At 37.9% G+C, this 19826-nt stretch overlaps 1 protein-coding gene and 1 pseudogene across 1 annotated transcript in view; both read left to right on the top strand.

Moving 5' to 3' along the window:
* The window catches only part of VPS13B (vacuolar protein sorting 13 homolog B (yeast)), a 387771-nt gene that overhangs the window by 33255 nt on the left and 334690 nt on the right, over positions 1–19826 (top strand). Inside the window, exons 3-4 of the mRNA XM_006900014.1 lie at positions 9269–9380; positions 17956–18123. Coding sequence (XP_006900076.1) covers positions 9269–9380; positions 17956–18123 — 280 coding nt within the window. The remainder of the gene's footprint in view (positions 1–9268; positions 9381–17955; positions 18124–19826) is intronic.
* On the top strand, positions 12087–13808 carry LOC102868340 (annotated as a pseudogene).

Below are 19826 nucleotides of genomic sequence, written 5' to 3'. Positions count from 1 at the left end.
CAACCCTGCTTGCTGAAACTGAGGAGGACCTCATGCACTTGCTGCAGAGGGTCAAGGACTGCAGCCTCCACTATAGATTGAGGCTCAATGTCAGGAAGACAAAGATTCTCACTACTTGACCAATTGGCAGCATCAGGATAGATGGTGAAGAGATTGAGATTGTTCACAGCTTTAGTTTGCTTGGCTCCACAGTCAACACTCTTGGCACCAGTAGCCAGGAAATTAAAAGGCATATTGCTATGGGAAAGTCTGCTGTTAGGGACCTCTCCAAAGTACTGAAGAGCAATGGCGTCTCTGGAGACTAAGGTGCGACTGATACAGGCCGGGGTCTTTGCTGTCACTTGTTATGCATCAGAGAGTTGGACAGTGACCAAGGAGGATAGAAGGAGAATTGATGCCTTTGAGCTGTGGTGGTGGAGAAGAGGATTGAGAGTACCATGGACTGCTAGGAAAACAAACAGATACATCCTCGAAAGGGTTAAACCGGTTGGCTCCTTGGAGGCAAGGGTTCTGAGGCTTCATCTGACATACTTTGGACATGTTGTAAGGAGGGACTGGTTCTTGGAGAGGGACATCATGCTTGGGAGGGTGGAGGGACAGTGCAGGAGGGAAAGGCCCTCTATGAGGTGGATTGATCCAGTGACTGGGGTAATCGGGTTGGGTGTATCGGAGACAGTGTAATTGGCCCAGGACAGAGCAAAGTTTAGGGCTGTTGTACATAGGGTCGCTATGAGTCGCAAGCGACTCAACGGCATATAACAACAACAACAACAACATATATATGTTCATAGGAATTTAAACGATCATTATGGACTTACTGAATGCATGCTGCACAAGAATGTAAAAAAATAATCACCCTCCGTTAATGAATAGTTTTTGTCTTTCCATCAGAGCTGGTAAGTAGAACTGGGAAGTTAGGAGATTTGGAACAGAGATGTTACTGACTTTAAAAGCCCACTTCCATTGAGTTGATTCTGGCTTAAAACAGATTTCCATCTTCGTATATTTATGGGACTGTAATCTTCGTAGGAAGAGAATTTTTTTCTTCTTTGGAGTAAAAGGTAGATTTGAAATGGTGACCATTTAGCTAGAGTCTGATACATTATACACTGTGCCACAAGAGCTTTGAAATTTGTGCTTTGCATTTCTTATTAGGTTATTGTTGTCTCGTGGTTAAATTTTACAGTAAATAACCTTGTAATTGGATGATCTTGGATGAGATGGATCGATAAAGTGACTGGGGCAGTAAGGGTAAATTAGTGAGCGTGTCTCAGGACCAGGCAGGGTTCAGAGCTGCTGTATGTAGGGTTACTATGGATTGTAGGTGATTTGATATCACATAAAAACAACAAGAACAATTGAACATTTCTAAGTAAAATGCCTCCAGAAACTCTATGAACTTTGATATATGTTGATAGTTGTAGAGGGCTTCAGGCCTTTTGTTCTTCGGATTGCTGTAAATCCTGCTCACATAGAAGGCAATCAACAACAACTCTTTACCCTTAGAAATATGGCTGCTTTTTTTGAGGCTTATGTCATCTGATTAGATTTTATAACCTTTTATGGTTTCTTAATACCCTATCTGTTGACTTCAGTGGTTGAAACCCCCCCAAAAAAGCATCCTTTCTCTGGGTTCCTCGGGTTTCCAGAGGCAAGTTATTTATAGAAGTGGATACCACTCCTGCTTCCAAGCTTAGTAAAATGATAGGTAACAATAAACACCAGATTTTTTCTTAACATATATTAATGTTAATTGATGTAGTGTGATTAGTCTTAATGTTTGAATTGTCTTTTTGGTCAGGTGGTTATTTGTGTGGAAAGGAGGAAGGCAGAGAAGAAAGAGTTGTTGGTTTTGCCACCTGGTGAAAATAGCCCTGCCTTTACTGCCTAGTTTGAATCTCAGAGATAGAAGAGAGACTCAGTACATAGATATTTATAGTTAGTACCGTTTGATTTCTTTGGTTATTATAATGCATACCAGTGAAGGCTCAGCTTTTTTTTCAACCAGATTGAACAAAAACTCTTTTGGAAGGATTAAGTAATAAAGGGGAGAGTTCACTTCCTTCGTTTCTTCCCCAGCCTACCATAACTACTTATTCTTACCCTGATTGAAAGGAAACTGGAAACTTTCTCTTCTATGGGCTGTTATAGAAGAGATTAGATCAGAAACTTTCTTCCTTAAGTGCACTTGGGATATATTTTAGATGTTTAATGACCAAAATGAAATTATTGCATTCATTATAGAGGTGAGCTGGATATTACCACTATTACTATGAAAAATAGTGAATATATTTACTTTGGCTCTCTGTTTTATTCTCTAAGTGGATCTCTGAGTTAGTGACTATTTGGTGAAGAGTTCAGAGTGTGCTATTAGGAATTTTTTATGGCTCTGACAATTGCTATTATACTTGATACTGGAGAAGAGAAAGATTCTGTAAGAACCTTGTTGCAGTTTATTTTTTTGTTGCAGTTTATTTTATAGCTTCTCTTAATTATGTTTTAGGAGCTTTTGTTGTGACTTGAACAAATGCTTAATCCTTCTCTACTTAACAAGTTCAGTTCCCTTATAACCCTAAAGACTTCAGAGTATTAAACATATCACTTCAAAACAAACAAAACACTTCTTAGTTCTACCCCTCATTCTCCTCTAGGTTTTTAGTGTGTTTCAGCCTTTTTGCTTTTAAAAATTGATTTACATTCTTTGCTTAGGTAAGTCTTGTTTTAAATTTTACTTTCAAGATTAGTCATACTGTTGTGAATCTGAGACTGTATGGTTTTAAAGTCCTGTGGAAACCCAGTAGTGTAATGTGTTACTGTTGGGCTAATTGAAAGTGTGCCAGTTTGAATCCACCAGGCGCTCCTTGGAAGAAAGATGAGCAGGTTCCTCCTGTAAAGATTTATAGTTTTAGAAACCAGTGGAGGATTGTTATGTATTAGAATCATCTAGGTCAATAGTGAGGATAGCTGTATAAGGGTTGTAAGAAGTAATTAAAACATTTGATTGTTAACCAGAAAGATGGTAGTTTGAACCCACTAACTGATGATCACTGAGGCTGGGGAAGAATATATGACAGTCTGCCCCTGTACAAATTATAGCCTTTATGGGCCACTATGAGTTGGAATCAATGACTCAATTTAAAAAACTCGTCAGAACAAACACAGATCCTCCATTGTCTTTCCGAGGCTGTCAATTTCAAGGGAAGAGATTACCTGTTTTGTTCCCATGATAATGCTAGTGCCAGAGAGGCCTGGCCTTTGGTTTAGCAGCACAACTCTATTGATTATGTCACCAGAGCCCTTCATCTGGGTCATCATAAGGTGGGATCCACTTGAGGAAACCCAGTATCAAAAGGAAGAAAAGCATAGTGATCCACTTTGTACAATTGGCCATTGGAAACTTTATGGTCCATGCATAATTTTAGCTGAAATTGTGCTAGTGTAGAAGACATTCATTTGTGCATAGTGGCTGTGTCAGTGGAACAACAATCTTGAAGATGGTGTGAACAATGTTTCATGCATTATCAAAAGTCAGAATGGACTCTATGGCAACTAACAACATTTTAGGCTGACTGAGGTGAGAAGTATGCACCATGAAACCTTAGTCTGTCAGAATGAAAGTCTGTGGAAAAGGGTTTAATGGATCTGTTCACATACTCTGTATATCATAGTTTTCCTCTGTTATGAACTTTTGTAAGGAAATTATATTCTTGCTTGTTTCGTGAGGAGCAAAGAGCTATGTTTTGAGAAATTGCCATATGGTCCTCAAGAGAAAACATTCTTTTCCTGTGAAATATATTCACCAGACATTTTGGAAAAATTGTAGTCTAAATAAGAAAAATATAACTGTTAAGTGTTCGGGATTAAAAATTGTATAAAAATATTTTAGCTTGTACTTTTGAGTAGTTTCTTTTATTAGTAATTAGAAACTTTGGATGGAGTAAAAAAATGCCTATTAGTGCAAAAGATGGTTAAAAGAAGGTGAATTCAAAACTGACGATGGGCTTAATTTCAGGTTTGATAGTAAGTAATAGCAGAATTTTAATGGAAGTGCAATTGTAACTGATATAATTAAAATAAAATTGAAAGGCATTAAGTAAAAATTATTGAATGATTATTGTCTGATTACAATATATGAATAGCCATAATTTCCTTAACTTAATTAAGAAAAGTGTACTTGTACATTTGATGTAATCTTTCATGTTACATATTCCTGTACATAATCTGATGCTCATTTTTGAAGCATACTAACATTGCACTTGGTTTAAGCAAATAAAATTTTTCAGTTTATCTTTTTAATAATGAAAATGACTAGTTTATAAGGAAACTTTTTTCTCCCTGTGTTTTCTTCAGTTCTTTTTATTTGAAGTCCCATACTTAATCTATACCCTTTACTCTCAGAAGTTGCTGCTAATAACTTTTAAAAAAATAAGATAAAAATAACTTGTTCTTTTTTTTGCTTTTGAATGTTTGTCATCTCATGTATGCCAGATTTATTGAACTTGCAGTAGTTTTAGTGCATTTTGGCTGGAATGTTTATTATGACATCACTGTAATCTATATACAGTGTGTGATTTCAGATGGTTTCTGTGTTAAATATTTTCATAATTATGCTAGTTTTGGCAGTTCACTTGGAACTTTTTCACATCTCTTTAATGAACATATTCTACTTCTGGGCTTTTGAGACAACCACATGTTTCAGAAATTAATAGTGTGCTTTTAATGTTAACGTTGTGCAGAAGTGTATGACTACAGACATTTTTAAGGATGTAAGTTGAACTAAAAGTAGTTACAGTAAGGTTTTGTTTGTAACATTAGTCTTTTAAAGACTACAGCATTCCTCAAAATAACAGAAGATATAATTAAAAATATTGAATAGTGATACTGTTTTGTGAACTGAAACACTGATTAGTATTGCATAACTTAAAATGAACGTCAGTTTATGTGAACATTGCTTTCATTGCTTCTGATACAAATCTCTTTTTGTTTATCTTAAATTTTTAAATAAATCCTTTTTGCTGAAATATTGCCATATTGAGCCAGATAATGCTATCTGGTTTTAAAAAAAGCACATTTTTTTTATTATATGCTTCTCCTGATGTGGTATTGAGGTTTTTTGTTTTCTAATGGATAATGAGTTGCACTGTCAACCCAAAAGCAGCTGATAAGTAGAGGGATAATCTTTTCTCATGCAGTTTATAGCCTCTAAAACCCCACTGGCTGGTGAGCTATAAGTTGATTCTGACTTGAGGACAATGAGTTGAGTGCAATGAAATCTTGTTATTGTGATGATTCGCTTCTAGTATCCTACTTGATTGACATATTTAGTGATTATCCTTTTTGTATTTACTCTTGAAACATTCTCATTTTTTTTTCTTTTCTTTTTTTTTTTTTGAAACATTCTCTTTAAATACAATGGAAACCTACCTAAATTTATCATTGTTCTTATAAATATGTACTTTAAGAGTTTCTATACTAATGAATTGATGGTGCACAGTATAATAACAGTTACCCTTTGAATTGATATTATTAATTTATTCCCCATATTCCTTTTTTCTTCAAATGAAAAGATACTTTTAAAATCTTTGGAACAGGGAGTAGAATGATACCAGATCCATTTACCTCATAGTACCACCCCATTTCATACTTCCTGCTTTTAACTATCTTATAAAACAATCTTTGCTTACTGATTTAACTTTATCTTCTTTTCATTCTCTGTTTGAACACTTTTTTACAGTTCCCATTTCTTCACTCTTCTAGGAGCCATTGAGTCTTTCCTAAATCAGCCATCTTCTAATTATCACATCCAGAAAAAATAACAACTTTGGTTTATAATTTTCCTCAAATTTAATAACTCATTCTTAATAAAAAAATTCCTTTACTCAGTTATAAGGGCTTGAGCTCTTAAATTCTTCCAGTTGGGATTAAAAAATATATGTGCTGCTGTTTCAACATTATTTATATAAGTATCTGTAGTTTCTGAAATCATTTGAGGACAGGTATCAAATTTAATTTTGTAAACACAGCAAGTAAGCTCTTAAGAGTATTGTGTAATTGTAATTCATTATATACAACATTCAGGCAAAGACAAAAGTCATCATTTGCTTTTTGTAATTAAAAAAAGAGAAATTTAAAATGACGTATGATTTGTGTACATTTCTGTGCTATCCATATCACAACCCTTTAGAAATCCTTTGTCTAGAGTAATACTTCAATAAACATTGCTGCATTTTATTTTACTTTGGTGGCTTGTGTGTTGCTGTGATGTTAGAAGCTGTGCTACCAGTATTTAAAATAGTTGCAGATTTCAGCTGAGTTTTCCAGAATTGGACAACAAACATGGCAATTTAATTTAGAAAATTTGGCCTATGAAGTCTTTAAAATAACAACAGAACATAGTCATCTATAGTGACAGAAAGTGAGCGCCTCAGATTGGAGGACACTCTGTAATGTGATTGCGGAAGTGTTATTTCCTCAAAACACAACTATGGTGACTTTTGACGAGGTTTCCAACCCTTTGTGTTTTACTAGGAGGACATTGTGTGTCTTTCTTACACTGAGCACCTTGTGTTTAAAACTTGCTGATCTTTGATTAACAGCACAAAACTTACCCCACTATGCTTTGCCAGTTTTAATGATGTGTTTTAATTATTTTATTTTGAAAATGGAAGAAAATAATTTTATTGTACACATGAAGGAACTGTATATAGATCAAGAGGCAGTTTTTCAAACAGAACATGGTCCTGCATGGTTTAAAAAACAGGAAAGGTGTGTATCAGGGTTGTAGTCTCTCAAGATACTTTTCTAGGCTGTTTTGAGCAAGTAATCTGAGAAACTGGGCTATCTGATAAAGAACATGGCAACAGAATTCGAGAAATACTTATATAACAATCTATGATAGGGAGCTCTGGTGGCCTAGTGGCAAGTGTGATTAACTGCCTCTCACTGAAAGGTTAGCTGTGGGTCGGTTCCTACTCTACAGTAAATAACAATGTTATGCAGTGAAACAGCCTCTTTTGCTAAAAAGTGAAGGGTGCTTGAAGCACTTAATGAAGATGATCAAAGACTGAAGCCTTCAGTATGGGTTGCCCATCATCATAAACAAATGGGGGGGAAATTTGCAGCTTGGAGTGTCAGGAACCTTGAAAATTGGGTTTTTTAGCCACTTTGTTAGCCCCTTGCATGGGGGCATCTTTGCCAGCTACCTTAACTGTGGACACAAGGTTTTATAAATCCTCAACAGCTGTGGGACCAATTAAAAAAAAAAGAGAACACTTAAAACCCTGAGAGAGATAGTGTTGGAAGAACTGTGTAGACACAGTGAGAGACAGTCATGGAGGGAGGGTGAAGGGACTGTGGCAAGATGGAACCAGAGGAATCCTGGAGAAAAAGGCCACAGTTAAACATTTTGCTTGCTAGATGAGTGAAGGTAAAACAGACTTATAACTACTCGAAGACAAAGTTTGCTGGGTTGAGGAAACCATGAGGCTTCTTGCATTTGTGCTACTAAACTGAACCTCAGCTTTGGTTGATTGAGAAACTGTGTTTGACTAATTGAGGAATTTTGTTTTGGGGTAATCTGGCTTGGAACTGCTGGGTTAAAGCTGGGCTTGCATTGTGTGATATTCTTTGCCTATCCCCCTCCAGTCTATTTCCCTAGTAAATTCCACAATTGTGGGTAAAGTCTGTGAGTCTTGAAATGGACACCAGAACCAGAAGAAAAAGGTACAGGAGCATGACAGGTGGCGTGCCTGACCTTATAGCTATTTTGGTGCTATGGATATTATTGATGCAGACATTTACCCTTTATGAAGTGGGTAGAAGTCAGATTCGCCCTTCCCCACATTGCATCTGTTTCTTTAACACAACTGAATCAATAAACATCATCATAATAAGTGGAGAAAACATTGAAGTTATCAATGATTTTATTTTCCTTGGATTCAGTTAATGCTCATGGAAGAAGAAGTCAAGAAAGCAGATGACGTATTGCCTTGGGCAAATCTACTGGGAAAAAACCCTCTTCAAATTGTTTAAAAGCAAAGATGTCACTTTGAGGTCTGAGATGCGCCTGACCAAAACCATTGTGTTTTCAGTCACCTCATATGTATATGAAAGCTGGACAGTGCTTAAGGAAGAGATAAGAACAGTTGATGTATTTGACTTAATATTGGTGAAGAATACCTGATGGACAGTGTTCCAGTTATGGTACTAATGTACCATGGACAGCTAAGGAGCTGAACAAATTTTGGAAGAATTACAGTTAGAGTACTGTACCTTAGAGAGAAGAATAGCAATATTTTGTTTGGAGGGACCACTCCCTGGAAAAGGACTTTTTGCTGGGTAAATTGAAGGATTAATGTAAAAGGACGGCTCTCAGTGAGATGGATTAACACAGTGGCTGCAGTAATGGGTTCAGACATAGTAGTGATTGTAGAGATAGCATGGAATCAGGCAGTATTTTGTTCTATGGAATCTGAGGTTGTTATGTGACAGATGGGCTTGACCACTGTTAACAGCAACAGCAGGTATTGCTAAATAAGATACAAAGGATTCTAAGCTTGATTAGTATTTGTTATTATAGATGACCCACAAGCCAGCTTGAGATCTGAATTATCTTGTAAAACAGAATCTTAATATGTAAACAAAAAGATGGAACTTGATGGAAAGGTCCAGTGGTGATTAATTTTATTAAAAATTACGTATGAGAATGATTGTATGAAACACATACAGTGAATATGAATGAGGAATAGTATGAAAAACAATGTATACAAACTTTGTAAGCAAATCAGTAAAATAAAGAGGGAGAATGGTTTTATTTAGATTTATTTTATGCTATGATAGAGACAGTAAGTGGTTAAAAGCTTTCACTAAGCAGTCTTTTCTTTTACTAGTGACATAAATAAGAGTGCTTTGACTTTGTCAGGTGGTTATTTTGATAACACCTAGATAATGACAGGATTTGTAATTTTATATAGCTAACTTTTTTTGAAGGTGAAAAGTAAAGATAAATTTATTAGAAAGTTTCATCCCCAAAGAAATGGACCTCCCTCCCCAAAAGGAAATAGGAAGGGGAACACTGAATATTTTTTAAATGCTGTTTGATATATTAATTATAGTAATTATGTAAATAGGTTTTTTTTATAGTTAAAAATATAAGATTAGAAGAGTGTATCTGGGCTCACTTAGTAACCATAGAATTGCATATATTCAGCAAACCTTTTCCTAATGTTTGAATGGCAGTTGACTCCTTTTCTCTTGGAAACAAAATTAGGATGATCATGAAAGCTGTGGCTCCAGTTCTACCACTCCTGAAAACACAAAATTATCAGTGAAACCCCGAAAAATTCAACAGAGTGCTCTGACAGATCCTGATTTGCCACCAGGTAACTTCTAATTGAATTAGTAAAATTAAAATATTAACTTTTACTAATCTTTTTTTAGCCCTGCATAGAAATACATTCTAATCTTTTATGTCATGATATGTTTGGACTCTCAGTGTATTTGTTGCATGATTTCAGAACAGACTAAGTCCATATGCCAGAAAATTTTTCTTTAGATTTTCATTCTTTAAGGATTTTGCTCTGTTGTAGATATTCCTACAGTTTCTTTCTTGGAAGCCTTTATATAAAAATTGGTTTTTTTTTTTTTAAATTTTTTATTTTTTTTTCTCCCCCCCAGGTGCCTGTCGGGGCCTGGGTTTCAGCTGTCCACACCACAGCAGTGGGCAACGAGCTTAAAGCCCCTGATGGCTCTGGGCGCTGACTCTCACCAGTGGCTATGGATGAAGTCACAGGCGATTTTCAGCCAGCGCCTGAAAAATTGATTTTTGTTTTCACACTTTTGGCCTTTTTGTTTTTTGCCTTGTAATAAAGAGGAGACAATCAATTTCTCCATGTTTCTGAAAGCAGTAAAATTCTGGGAGCTATAACATTCACTAATGGAGTCACAAATTTATTTTAGTGGTCAGTCACTAATAAGAGACATCATGTTTGGTGAGGTAGATGACCAGCAAAGGCATATGAATTTCTCAGAGAAATGGATTGGCATAATAGCTGCAGGACGGAATAAAACATGATGCATTGTGAGTGTGACACAGGACTGGACAGTGTTTACTTCTTTTGTTCGGAAGTTGTCCCATGAATTAGAGTTCATTCAGTGGCAGCTACCAAACAGAAGCGTTATTTTTTCATATACTTTTCCAAATATAGTGTACTAGAAGGAACTCGGACTGCTTTTATCTTGAGTCTATCTTGTCCCTTAGGCCAATTGTTGGATTCTACTTGGTCAAATGTTGGTTTTCACTTTGTTCCACGGTAAAGAGACTGAAGAATATCCAAAGCAAAACCCAGTCCGTTGTGTCAGTAGATGCAGACTTGTGTTGACAGGATTTTCAGTGTTTGATTTTTCAGAAATAGATCACCAGGCTTTTCTTTCCAGGCACACTTGAGTAGATGAGTAGATAACAAACATCCAACCTTTTGATTAGCAGCTAATCTCATTAACTATTTGCACTGCCCAGGGATGATGGAAAAGACTCAGACAGGCTCGATAATTTTAGGCTAGATGTGATACATAGCCGTTTAGCTCAGGTTCTTTTGAGAAAAATTATTTGTTTGTATATTTTGTAATGCTGGGAAATCTCATCTCCCTGATAATTTCACCTTCAGGAAACGAAGCACAAATTATTGCTGCAGAGTCAGCCATCTCTACTGCACAGATGTTCTTTCTCATTAATATACCGATCCATTTTTTAGAAAGTTATGCTTCAAACTGATATTTACATATGTTGTTATTGTTTTGTACCTTTGAGTCAGAAGTGACTCATAGCTGACCCTCCGGTGGCTTTTCAGAGTCCATAAATCACACGAGAGGAGATGACCCATTTTCCCATGTAGCAGCTGGCAGATTTGAACCATGTTTCTTTGGGATTGCAGTAAAGGTTCTTAACACTATGTCACCAGAGTTTATATATATAGTGTTTATGTATATGTGTGTGTGTGTATAAAAATGTATTTTTGCATTTAGTTTATTACTAAAAGATAATAATTGATATATTTTTAACTTTGTTCTATCAAGTTGAATTTTAAAATGCTGTGTTTGATGCAAGCTCTTCAGTTTTCTAAATCTTCATTGCTGTGTACATCAGAATATTCAGTGACACTGGAAACCTTATAGAATACACAAAATTAAAAAGAATTTGGTTGATATGCAACCATTTAAACAGGTTTTTATGATGAAAAAGTGATGGTATTAAAAGAAGTCATCCAAGCTGCATTGAAGGCCTTGGCAAAAACGGATTTAATGGAATTCCAGTTGTAATTTTTTCAGCAAATGTCTGCAAATACTGCTAGTGCCCTCTTTTGTGTCAAAAAATTTGGAGGATAGCTACCAAACTTACTAAATAGAAGAGATTTACTTTTGTGCCCATTCAAGAGAATCCAGAAGATTGTGGAAACTATTTAACAGTATTAATATTGTTGCTGTTATGTGCCACTGAGTCACCTGTGACTCATGGCGACCCTCTGACACAGATATAAAATCTTGCTTAAGAGAATTAAAAAGAACAAATGGACAAGTAACTGCCAGAAATGCAGATTTGGAAGAGGACATGGAACAAGGGATATTATGAAGTTAATTGAATCTTGTTGAATGCAGAGAATTCTAGAAAGATGCTTACATATGTTTTGTTGACTATGCTAAGTCTCTTGACTCTGTGAATCACAACAAATTATAGATAGCATTATGAAGAATAATATTCCAGAACACTTGACTGTGTTCATGTGGAAACTTTACATAGACCAAGAGGTAGTTTTCCCAACACAGTGAGATACTGTGTGGTTTAAAATTTGGACAAGTGTGTCTTAGGTTTGTATCCTTTTAACGTTTATTTAGTCTGTATGCAGAGCAGATAATCTTAAGAAACTGGGCTGTAAGAAGAATGTAGCTTCGAGTCTCAGGAGTGGCTCCCAGTGACTCAGGGGCTGGTTCATCAAGCAGCGGTGGCAGTGGCGGGCTACTACGGAGCAGGCATGAGGGCTGGGCCCAGTCATGTGAGTGACTGTCTCATGTTGTGTTAATGCCAATCTGCCATGCTAGCCTGTCTACAAAGGCCAGATGATCTGTCCTTTCAGCTACTTTCTCACATGCAGATGAACACTGGACCTCAGAAATGGGACACTACACAGAAAATGAGAACTGCTCACTATCCTACACCAGCCGAAGTAGATGTGTATGCTCAGAAGGTCGTAAACAACCCACTGACTATAAAAATCTTCCCCAACAGTGTGAAGGTTCCCCAGTGGAAACACGTTCATCGTACTGTGAATGGCCTCAACACATCAGCCCAGCGCTACAGCCCTTAACTGAATTAGGCTGCCATCAAGGCAGGCCTGCTTGCCATTGTCAAAGTGCATCCAAGAGCGTACTCAAAGACTTTGATGGCACCCGAACCCAGTTGCTCTCTGAGGCCATCATGAACCTCCCAGTGGCACCCTAAGCTACTGTGGCACCTAGCACTTTAAGCCACCCCCAGGCCCAGGCTCTGGCCTGCCAGCAGGCTTTGCAGCATGCACAAACTTTGGCCCATGCTCCTTCCCAGATAGTGCAGCACCCTCAGGGTATCTTTCCTCCCCAGGCGGTGCTCCATCCTTAGAGCCTCCAGCAGCTTCAGGGTCTGGGTTACATGCAGCATGTAGCCCAAACCCGGGGCTTGGTCCATCCTCGGGCCCTGGCTCACCATGGTCTCCAGCACCTCTCCAATCCCTTATTGCATGGAGACTGGAAGATGCCAGACTCAGATGCTCCCCCAATATGGTAGGCCATGTCTACCTCAACTATTCCCCTTTCAATGGCGGCCACCCTGTAGCACAGCCAGCCTTTGAACCTGAGCAGCATCGTGCACCAGCTCAACCAGTTTTGCCAGACGAGGACAGGTATCAGCACAACTTCAGTGTGTGAGGGCCAGATCGCCCACCCCAGCCCCATTAGTACAGTCTGCTCATCAGTGCAAGTACCCGTGTGTTGGCCCATAGCATCCCTGCACCAGTGCCTTCTTGTGTGGTCAATCCCATGGCGCACACCCATGTGGCTACAGTTGCATTGCCTGCCACAGGCCTTGCCAACCTGCCATAGGCATCTCTCATACCCCTATTGACTCCCCTAGCGACCTCAAGTTAGTTACCTGGAATCAGCACCAGCTGGCCCAACTACAGTAGATGTGCAGTGAGGCTGGTGGGACATTGGCAGCCCTTAGCCTAACAGGCAAGCATGCAGCAGGATGTGACTTGGCAGGGCCTGGTTTTGTGGGCAAGTCCCCTGCCTACCCACAGAACTCTGTCTGGCACAGTCCTTCCATCTGAAGCCACCCTTGGAGTAGCCAATCCATCTCCACCAGTCAATGGCCTGGCAGCTCCACTGGCCTATCCCAGTGGTCACTATTTTTAACCCCTGTGAAACAACATTCTGCCCACTCCCAATAGTGACAGTTCGAAGTCTCAGGACCTCACCATGCCCTTCCATGGTGGACAGCCTTCAGGTGCACCCTTTGATTGTGCTGCTGCTGCTGGGGCCCACTACTGAGTAGGGACCAGGGGCAGTCCATTGGCCAGCCAGACCAGCTTGATGTAAACCATGGATTATCTATGTGAGGATTTCCAACGGGCCTGCTTCTGAGAACAGAGCCTGGCCATGCTGAGTAAGGCCCACTGTATCCTTGACAGTTGTGCCCCTGATCCCACAGATAGTCGAATCTTCATATTCAGCAACAGGGGTACAGATATCCACAAGATATACAACATATATCACCCTCCTAGGTTTAGTCTTACTTTTGAGTAACTGGGTAGTTTTAATAGTTTTTGCTCCCCCAGTGTGATCATTCTTCAAAGTCTGAGAAAGGGAATTTGGCAGTATCTAATGGTGAAGAGATTGAGATTGTTCACAGCTTTAGTTTGCTTGGATCCACAGTCAACACTCTTGGCACCAGTAGCCAGGAAATTAAAAGATGCATTGCCATGGGAAAGTCTGCTGTTAGGGACCTCTCCAAAGTACTGAAGAGCAGTGGTGTCTCTCTGGAGACTAAGGTGCATCTGATACAGGCCATGGTCTTTGCAGTCACTTGTTATGCATCAGAGAGTTGGACAGTGACCAAAGAGGATGGAAGGAGAATTGATGCCTTTGAGCTGTGGTGCTGGAGAAGAGTATTGAGAGTACGATGGGCTGCTAGGAAAACAAACAGGTTCATCCTGGAAAGGGTCAAAGCGGGTGGCTCCTTGGAGGCAAGGATTCTGAGGCTCCGACTAACATACTTTGGACATGTTGTAAGGAGATGCCGGTCCTTGGAGAAGGACATCATGCTTGGGAGGGTGGAGGGACAGTGCAGGAGGGGAAGGCCCTCTCTGAGGTGGATTGATTCAGTGACTGGGGTAATCGGGATGGGAGTGTCAGAGACAGTGCGATTGGCACAGGACAGAGCATGGTTTAGGGCTGTTGTACATAGGGTCGCTGTGAGTCACCAAGCAATTTGACGGCACACAACAACAACAATTGAGGGCAAAGGTAGTTTCTCGGAGCCCTCAAACTCTTCCAGCCCCAGCAGGCTCTTCTCTCCCTCCTTTCAGTCCCTCCACTGTGGCCATCCCCCAGCAGCTTCCTGTCTTTGCTTCTTAAGACAGATAAGGACTGAGGGAAGGACCCTAAAGTGATGTAGGTGTCCTGCCCCGTAAGCTAGACTTTCCCCCCTGCCCTGCTTTAGGACTAAGAAGTCAGACATTCCAAGTTTTTTGGGAACCAATTCCATATTCACTCAAAGAGCTCAAATCGGAACCAACCGTCTTCATCTCTCCATTCCTTAAGGCTTTGTTTTGCATATCTACCAAGCCCACTGCCACTGTCCTTTCCCCTTCCACTTCAAGGGCATTGTGCAGATGCTTAACCGTAGTCTTGGAACATGGAAAAGTATGTATTGGCATCTTGGTTTTATCTTTCCAGCCTTAGATAAATTCCATTGTGGAGGCTACAAGTTCATAATCAAGGTGTTGATAGAGACATGCCCATTCTTGAAGTTCCCAGGAAGAATTTCTCCTTGTCTTTTTCTGCCTTCTAGTGGTTGCTGGCATTCCTTGATATTCCTTGGCTAATAGTTACACCACTCCATCAAGTGTACCTAAGATCCCTTTTTCACTGTTGTGTTTCTAACTCCCAAGCTGCCCTTCTCTGCCAGGTTCTCCTCAAACAAACAAAAAAACTACCTACCTTACTCATGGAATTAGGTAGGTAAGGGATGATCACACTGGATTCTGGAATTAAATACACACACATAAAGAATGTAGCATCAGAAATGGAGGGAATTTCAATTAATAACCTGTAGTATGACAGGTTATAGCACAAATGATGAGCCTGACTTTCTAAAAGCCAAGAGGACTTGAAACACTAATAAAGGTCAAAGACTATAGCCTTAAAATCCTCACAACAGAACCACTAGGCAACATTATGATAAATGGAGAAAACATTGATGATGTTGAGAATTTAATTTTCTTTGGATTCTTAACCAGTGCCTTTGGAAATAGCAAAGAAATCAAATGACATATGGTATTTGACAAATCTACCAAAAGACCTCTTTAAAGTGTTAAAAAGCAATGATGTCATTTTGAGGGATAATACGTATATTTGATAGGAGAAAGATGGACAATGAGTGAGAAAATCAGAATTTTTTTTGTGCATTGTGTGGGATTGTCTTTGAAGGATATTGGATTTGTCATGGAGTGCCGGAAGAGCAAGCAGATCTGTCCTGGAGTCTATACTGTCTCCATGCTTCTTAGAAGCGAGTGTGACAAGTGTTAGTCTTACTTTAGGCATGTTTTCAAGGTGTCATTTGCAAAGAACATCATGTTTGTAATGTGAGGTTTCAATAAAAACATAGGAATACTCTTGGTGAGTTGCTTTGACTAGTGCTTGCCACAGTGGCGTCACACATGGCAGTGATTTTAAGGATGTTGCAGCACTGGCCAGTGTTTCCTTCTGTATATATAGGCTTGGTAGGAGTCAGGACTATGTTTTAGGGCATCTAACAACAAACCTTTCCAGAGTACTGAAGAGCAATGATGTCAGTCTGGAGACTAAAGTGTGCAGTTAATCCAGACCATGGTCTTTGCAATTGCTTGCTAAGTGTCAAGAGAGCTGGACAATGGCTAGGGAGGATAGAGAATTGATACCTTTGAGCTGTGGTACTGGAAAGAAGAGTACTAAATATGCAATGGACTGCTAGGAGAACAAACAGATTCGTTCTGGAGAAGGTGAAACAAGGCGGCTTCTTGTAGGCAAGGATTCTGAAGCTTCGTCTGACATACTTTGTACAACATATGTTACAAGGAGGGACCAGTCCTTGCAGAGGGACGTCATGCTTGGTAGGAGGGAGGGACGGTGCAGGAGAGGGAGACACTTGATGAGATGGACTGATTCAGTGACTGGGAAATGGGAGTAGGTGTGTCAAAGACAATAATGTTGGCACAGGATAGAGCAGGGTTTAGGTTTCTTGTACATAGGGTCGCTATGAGTTGCAAGCGACTCAACGGCACCTAACAACAGCAAACAAACAAACAAATAAGAAATCAGAATATACTGAACAGCTTGTTGAAGCCTATATTTTTCTTCAAAGTAAACTCTTGAAGAATAGGAAACCCTGTTAATTGCCAGCCACAATGCAAATTTAAAACAGAAAGGAGCTGTTATAAAACACTAATATTTTAAGGTAGCTCTGGTGGCTTAGTAGTAAGAAATTGCACTGTCAACACAAGGGTTTTCAGTTCAGATCCACCACCTGCTCCACAGGAGAAATGAATAATTTCCTCCCATGTAATTAACTGTTTCTGAAAACTTGGGGTCGATTCTGAATTATTGATACATAACAACATCAGTAATAATGTTTTGTAGGATACTTGCTGAAAGGAATAAGTGAGTATATGCAAGTGCATTTGACTCCTAATGTATACATATTAAACAAAGAGGGCCAGAAGGTTTTAAATGAATGGATGGATGATGACATTTCATAAAACTGCTGTATAAAAAGAAATCTGTATTTGTGGCATGAAAATAAAAGACAGGACAAATGGTATTAATTCATTAATATAAATAATAGAGATAATAAATTTGAACTTGAATATGAGCAGTTGACTGTCCCTTCCAAGTTGGTCCTTCCGCTGTTGATAGTGAACTATACCACCATCTGTTTCCACCGATGTAGTCAATTTATTTCTTGTGTATTCCCTGGTGAGATCCATGTATACAGTGCTTTTTATTTATTTGAGGAAAGTATTAAATTAGCAATGAATAAATACTTGATTGTACAGGATTTTGTTATTTAATTTCCAGACTCGTTTTTGTCACCAAGGCCATATTTTTAACAACTACCACTTCTTTTTTATTTCCATCTTTTCATTCCAGTCACCATTTATTATTAATACATCTTGATACCATGTTTGTCAAATTGCAGGAGTTGGTAAAATCCTCAATTTCCTCATTTTATCTTTAGTATATTTTGTGTGTACATTTGAATAGTAGTGGTTGTATTAACATGTCTTCCATTTATGCATAGGGATATTATCCTTGCAATTTATAAAGGAGCTCTGGTGGCATAATTGGTAAGGAGTTGCATTGACAACCCAGAGATAAGCAATTTGAATTGTTGAATTGATGTGGGACAACAACAGAAATTATAATAAAAAAGATAACATGATCTTTACGTATTATATATCTTTCTCTTAGTACATAAAACTTCATTAAGAAGAATATTATGGAAATTTTTTTTTAGCTTATAGGATCTGCTTATTAGCAGCCACTTTGATAAGCCTCTTCGCCTCAGTAATAACTACCTTTTGTACACATGAAGGTCAGTAAAGTTTTAAGAAATAATTTATTAATACATATGTGACTAATGAAATCCTTTTCACGCCCCTTCTTTTACAGGTTATGTTCAGAGTCTGATTCGACGAGTTGTAAATAATGTAAATATTGTTATAAATAATCTCATATTAAAATATGTTGAAGATGACATTGTTCTGTCAGTCAATATCACCTCTGCAGAATGCTATACAGTAGGTGAATTATGGGATCGTGCATTCATGGATATATCTGGTGAGTAAATGTGGACAATAATGATCATTTTTAAGTAATTGAAATAGTTTCTTAACCATTATTTGAGTGAAATGTCTCTTACAGTCTAATGACTCTATACTTTCATCCTGGAAAAATACATACATACAAAGTGTGTAAAATTATGGGACATTGATAGACCCCTTCTAAGGACTTTGTAAATTTTTAAGTGATGCTGCTGTAATTAGCGTTTTAAGAAAAACATTTTCTTTTTTTTTTTAAAGAAAAACATTTTCAAATTTAACAGTTTCTTCTCTAGTTAGAATAATAATTTTCTTGATTATCCTTGGGATATGTTATTATAATGGATAACAGCATACACTCTGGAATAAAGTTACTAGAGCTTGAATCATGGCTCTACTTTCTACAATGTAATATTTGACAGATTACTTCTCCTTATTGTGCCTCAGTTCTCACATCTTTAAAATATGGCAATATAAATATTTTATAAGAAATAATATTTGCATGAAGGACTTAGTATTTTGTCTGATTTTAGTAAATGATTTTATCAATCTAGTGATAACTAGAAGATTTCAGAAAGTTGCCTTTATTTTAATGTATTAGTATACATATATACAATATCAACAACTAAGTAAAATATTTATTTGATATGTAGAATTGATTTTTGCTTCTTAAACACTTAAATCCAGGAATATAACAGACATGAAAAGATTACATTGTTAGAGATTGCTATAATATGCTTAAAAATAGTGACATTATAATATGAACTAGAGCCTATATTATTATTTTAAAAGTCCTGTGACTATAGTTTGTTGGTAGCTACTTAATTAAAACCAATGCTCAGGTGGATTCAGACCTGATAATTTTCTAGGAATAGCTAATTATTTAGGAATAAAATTACTCATTATTTAATTGAATGTATTAATTTCTATTTTAATACTTTACAAGAAATTCCCCCCATTTCTTTGAAAACAGTCACTTCTCAGTAATTTCTTTATTGTGTGTGTTTTTTAAAATTTTATTATTTTTTTTGTGTGTATTGCCAAATTGGATCTGACTGGTACACCAGGAGATTGCCCATCTTCTCCAGCAGAATATCTGGTGGATTTGAACTGCATACCTATGGGATTGCAGTGCAACTTTTTGCCACTAGGCCACCAGAGTGCCCCTTATTGTGAATTTTTTTTTTAAAAGAATAATTCTGTCCACTGGAATAGCATTCACTGGAACTTTTTGTTGTGGTAGAAATATTTTATGTTTTCATCTTCCAGTATAATATATTGCCACTGGTCGCACAAGATTTTTGAGAACTTTAAATGTGGATTATCCTAATGGGAAATGAATTTTGAATTTTAAACAACTTTAGTTAAATATATTTAAATAACCACATGTAGCTGGTTAACTGTTGTATTAGACAGCTTAGATTCAGAGAGTAGCAACTTTTGAGTAAAAGAAAGAACAGATATTTGAAAGAACTATTTGCAGGTGCTGCTCTTTAAAGAACTTTGCTGCTTAGAGAGCTAGTGATCTCCTCCTGTAAAGAATAGAACCTAGGAAAACCTTACGAAGAAGTTCTACTCTGTCCTTTGGGTCACTAGCATTGAAATATATTTGATGCTTAGAAGTATTGTATGTTGTTGTTGTTGTTGTTATGTGCCGTCGAGTCGTTTCCGACTCATAGCGACCCTATGCACAACAGCCCTAAACCCTGCTCTATCCTGCGC

This window comes from Elephantulus edwardii, unplaced genomic scaffold, assembly GCF_000299155.1.
Source record: "Elephantulus edwardii isolate Elephantulus edwardi_28Jun2011 unplaced genomic scaffold, EleEdw1.0 scaffold00270, whole genome shotgun sequence".
In the NCBI taxonomy this organism is placed as follows: domain Eukaryota; kingdom Metazoa; phylum Chordata; class Mammalia; order Macroscelidea; family Macroscelididae; genus Elephantulus; species Elephantulus edwardii.
This window is presented reverse-complemented; position numbering and strand designations above follow the sequence as displayed.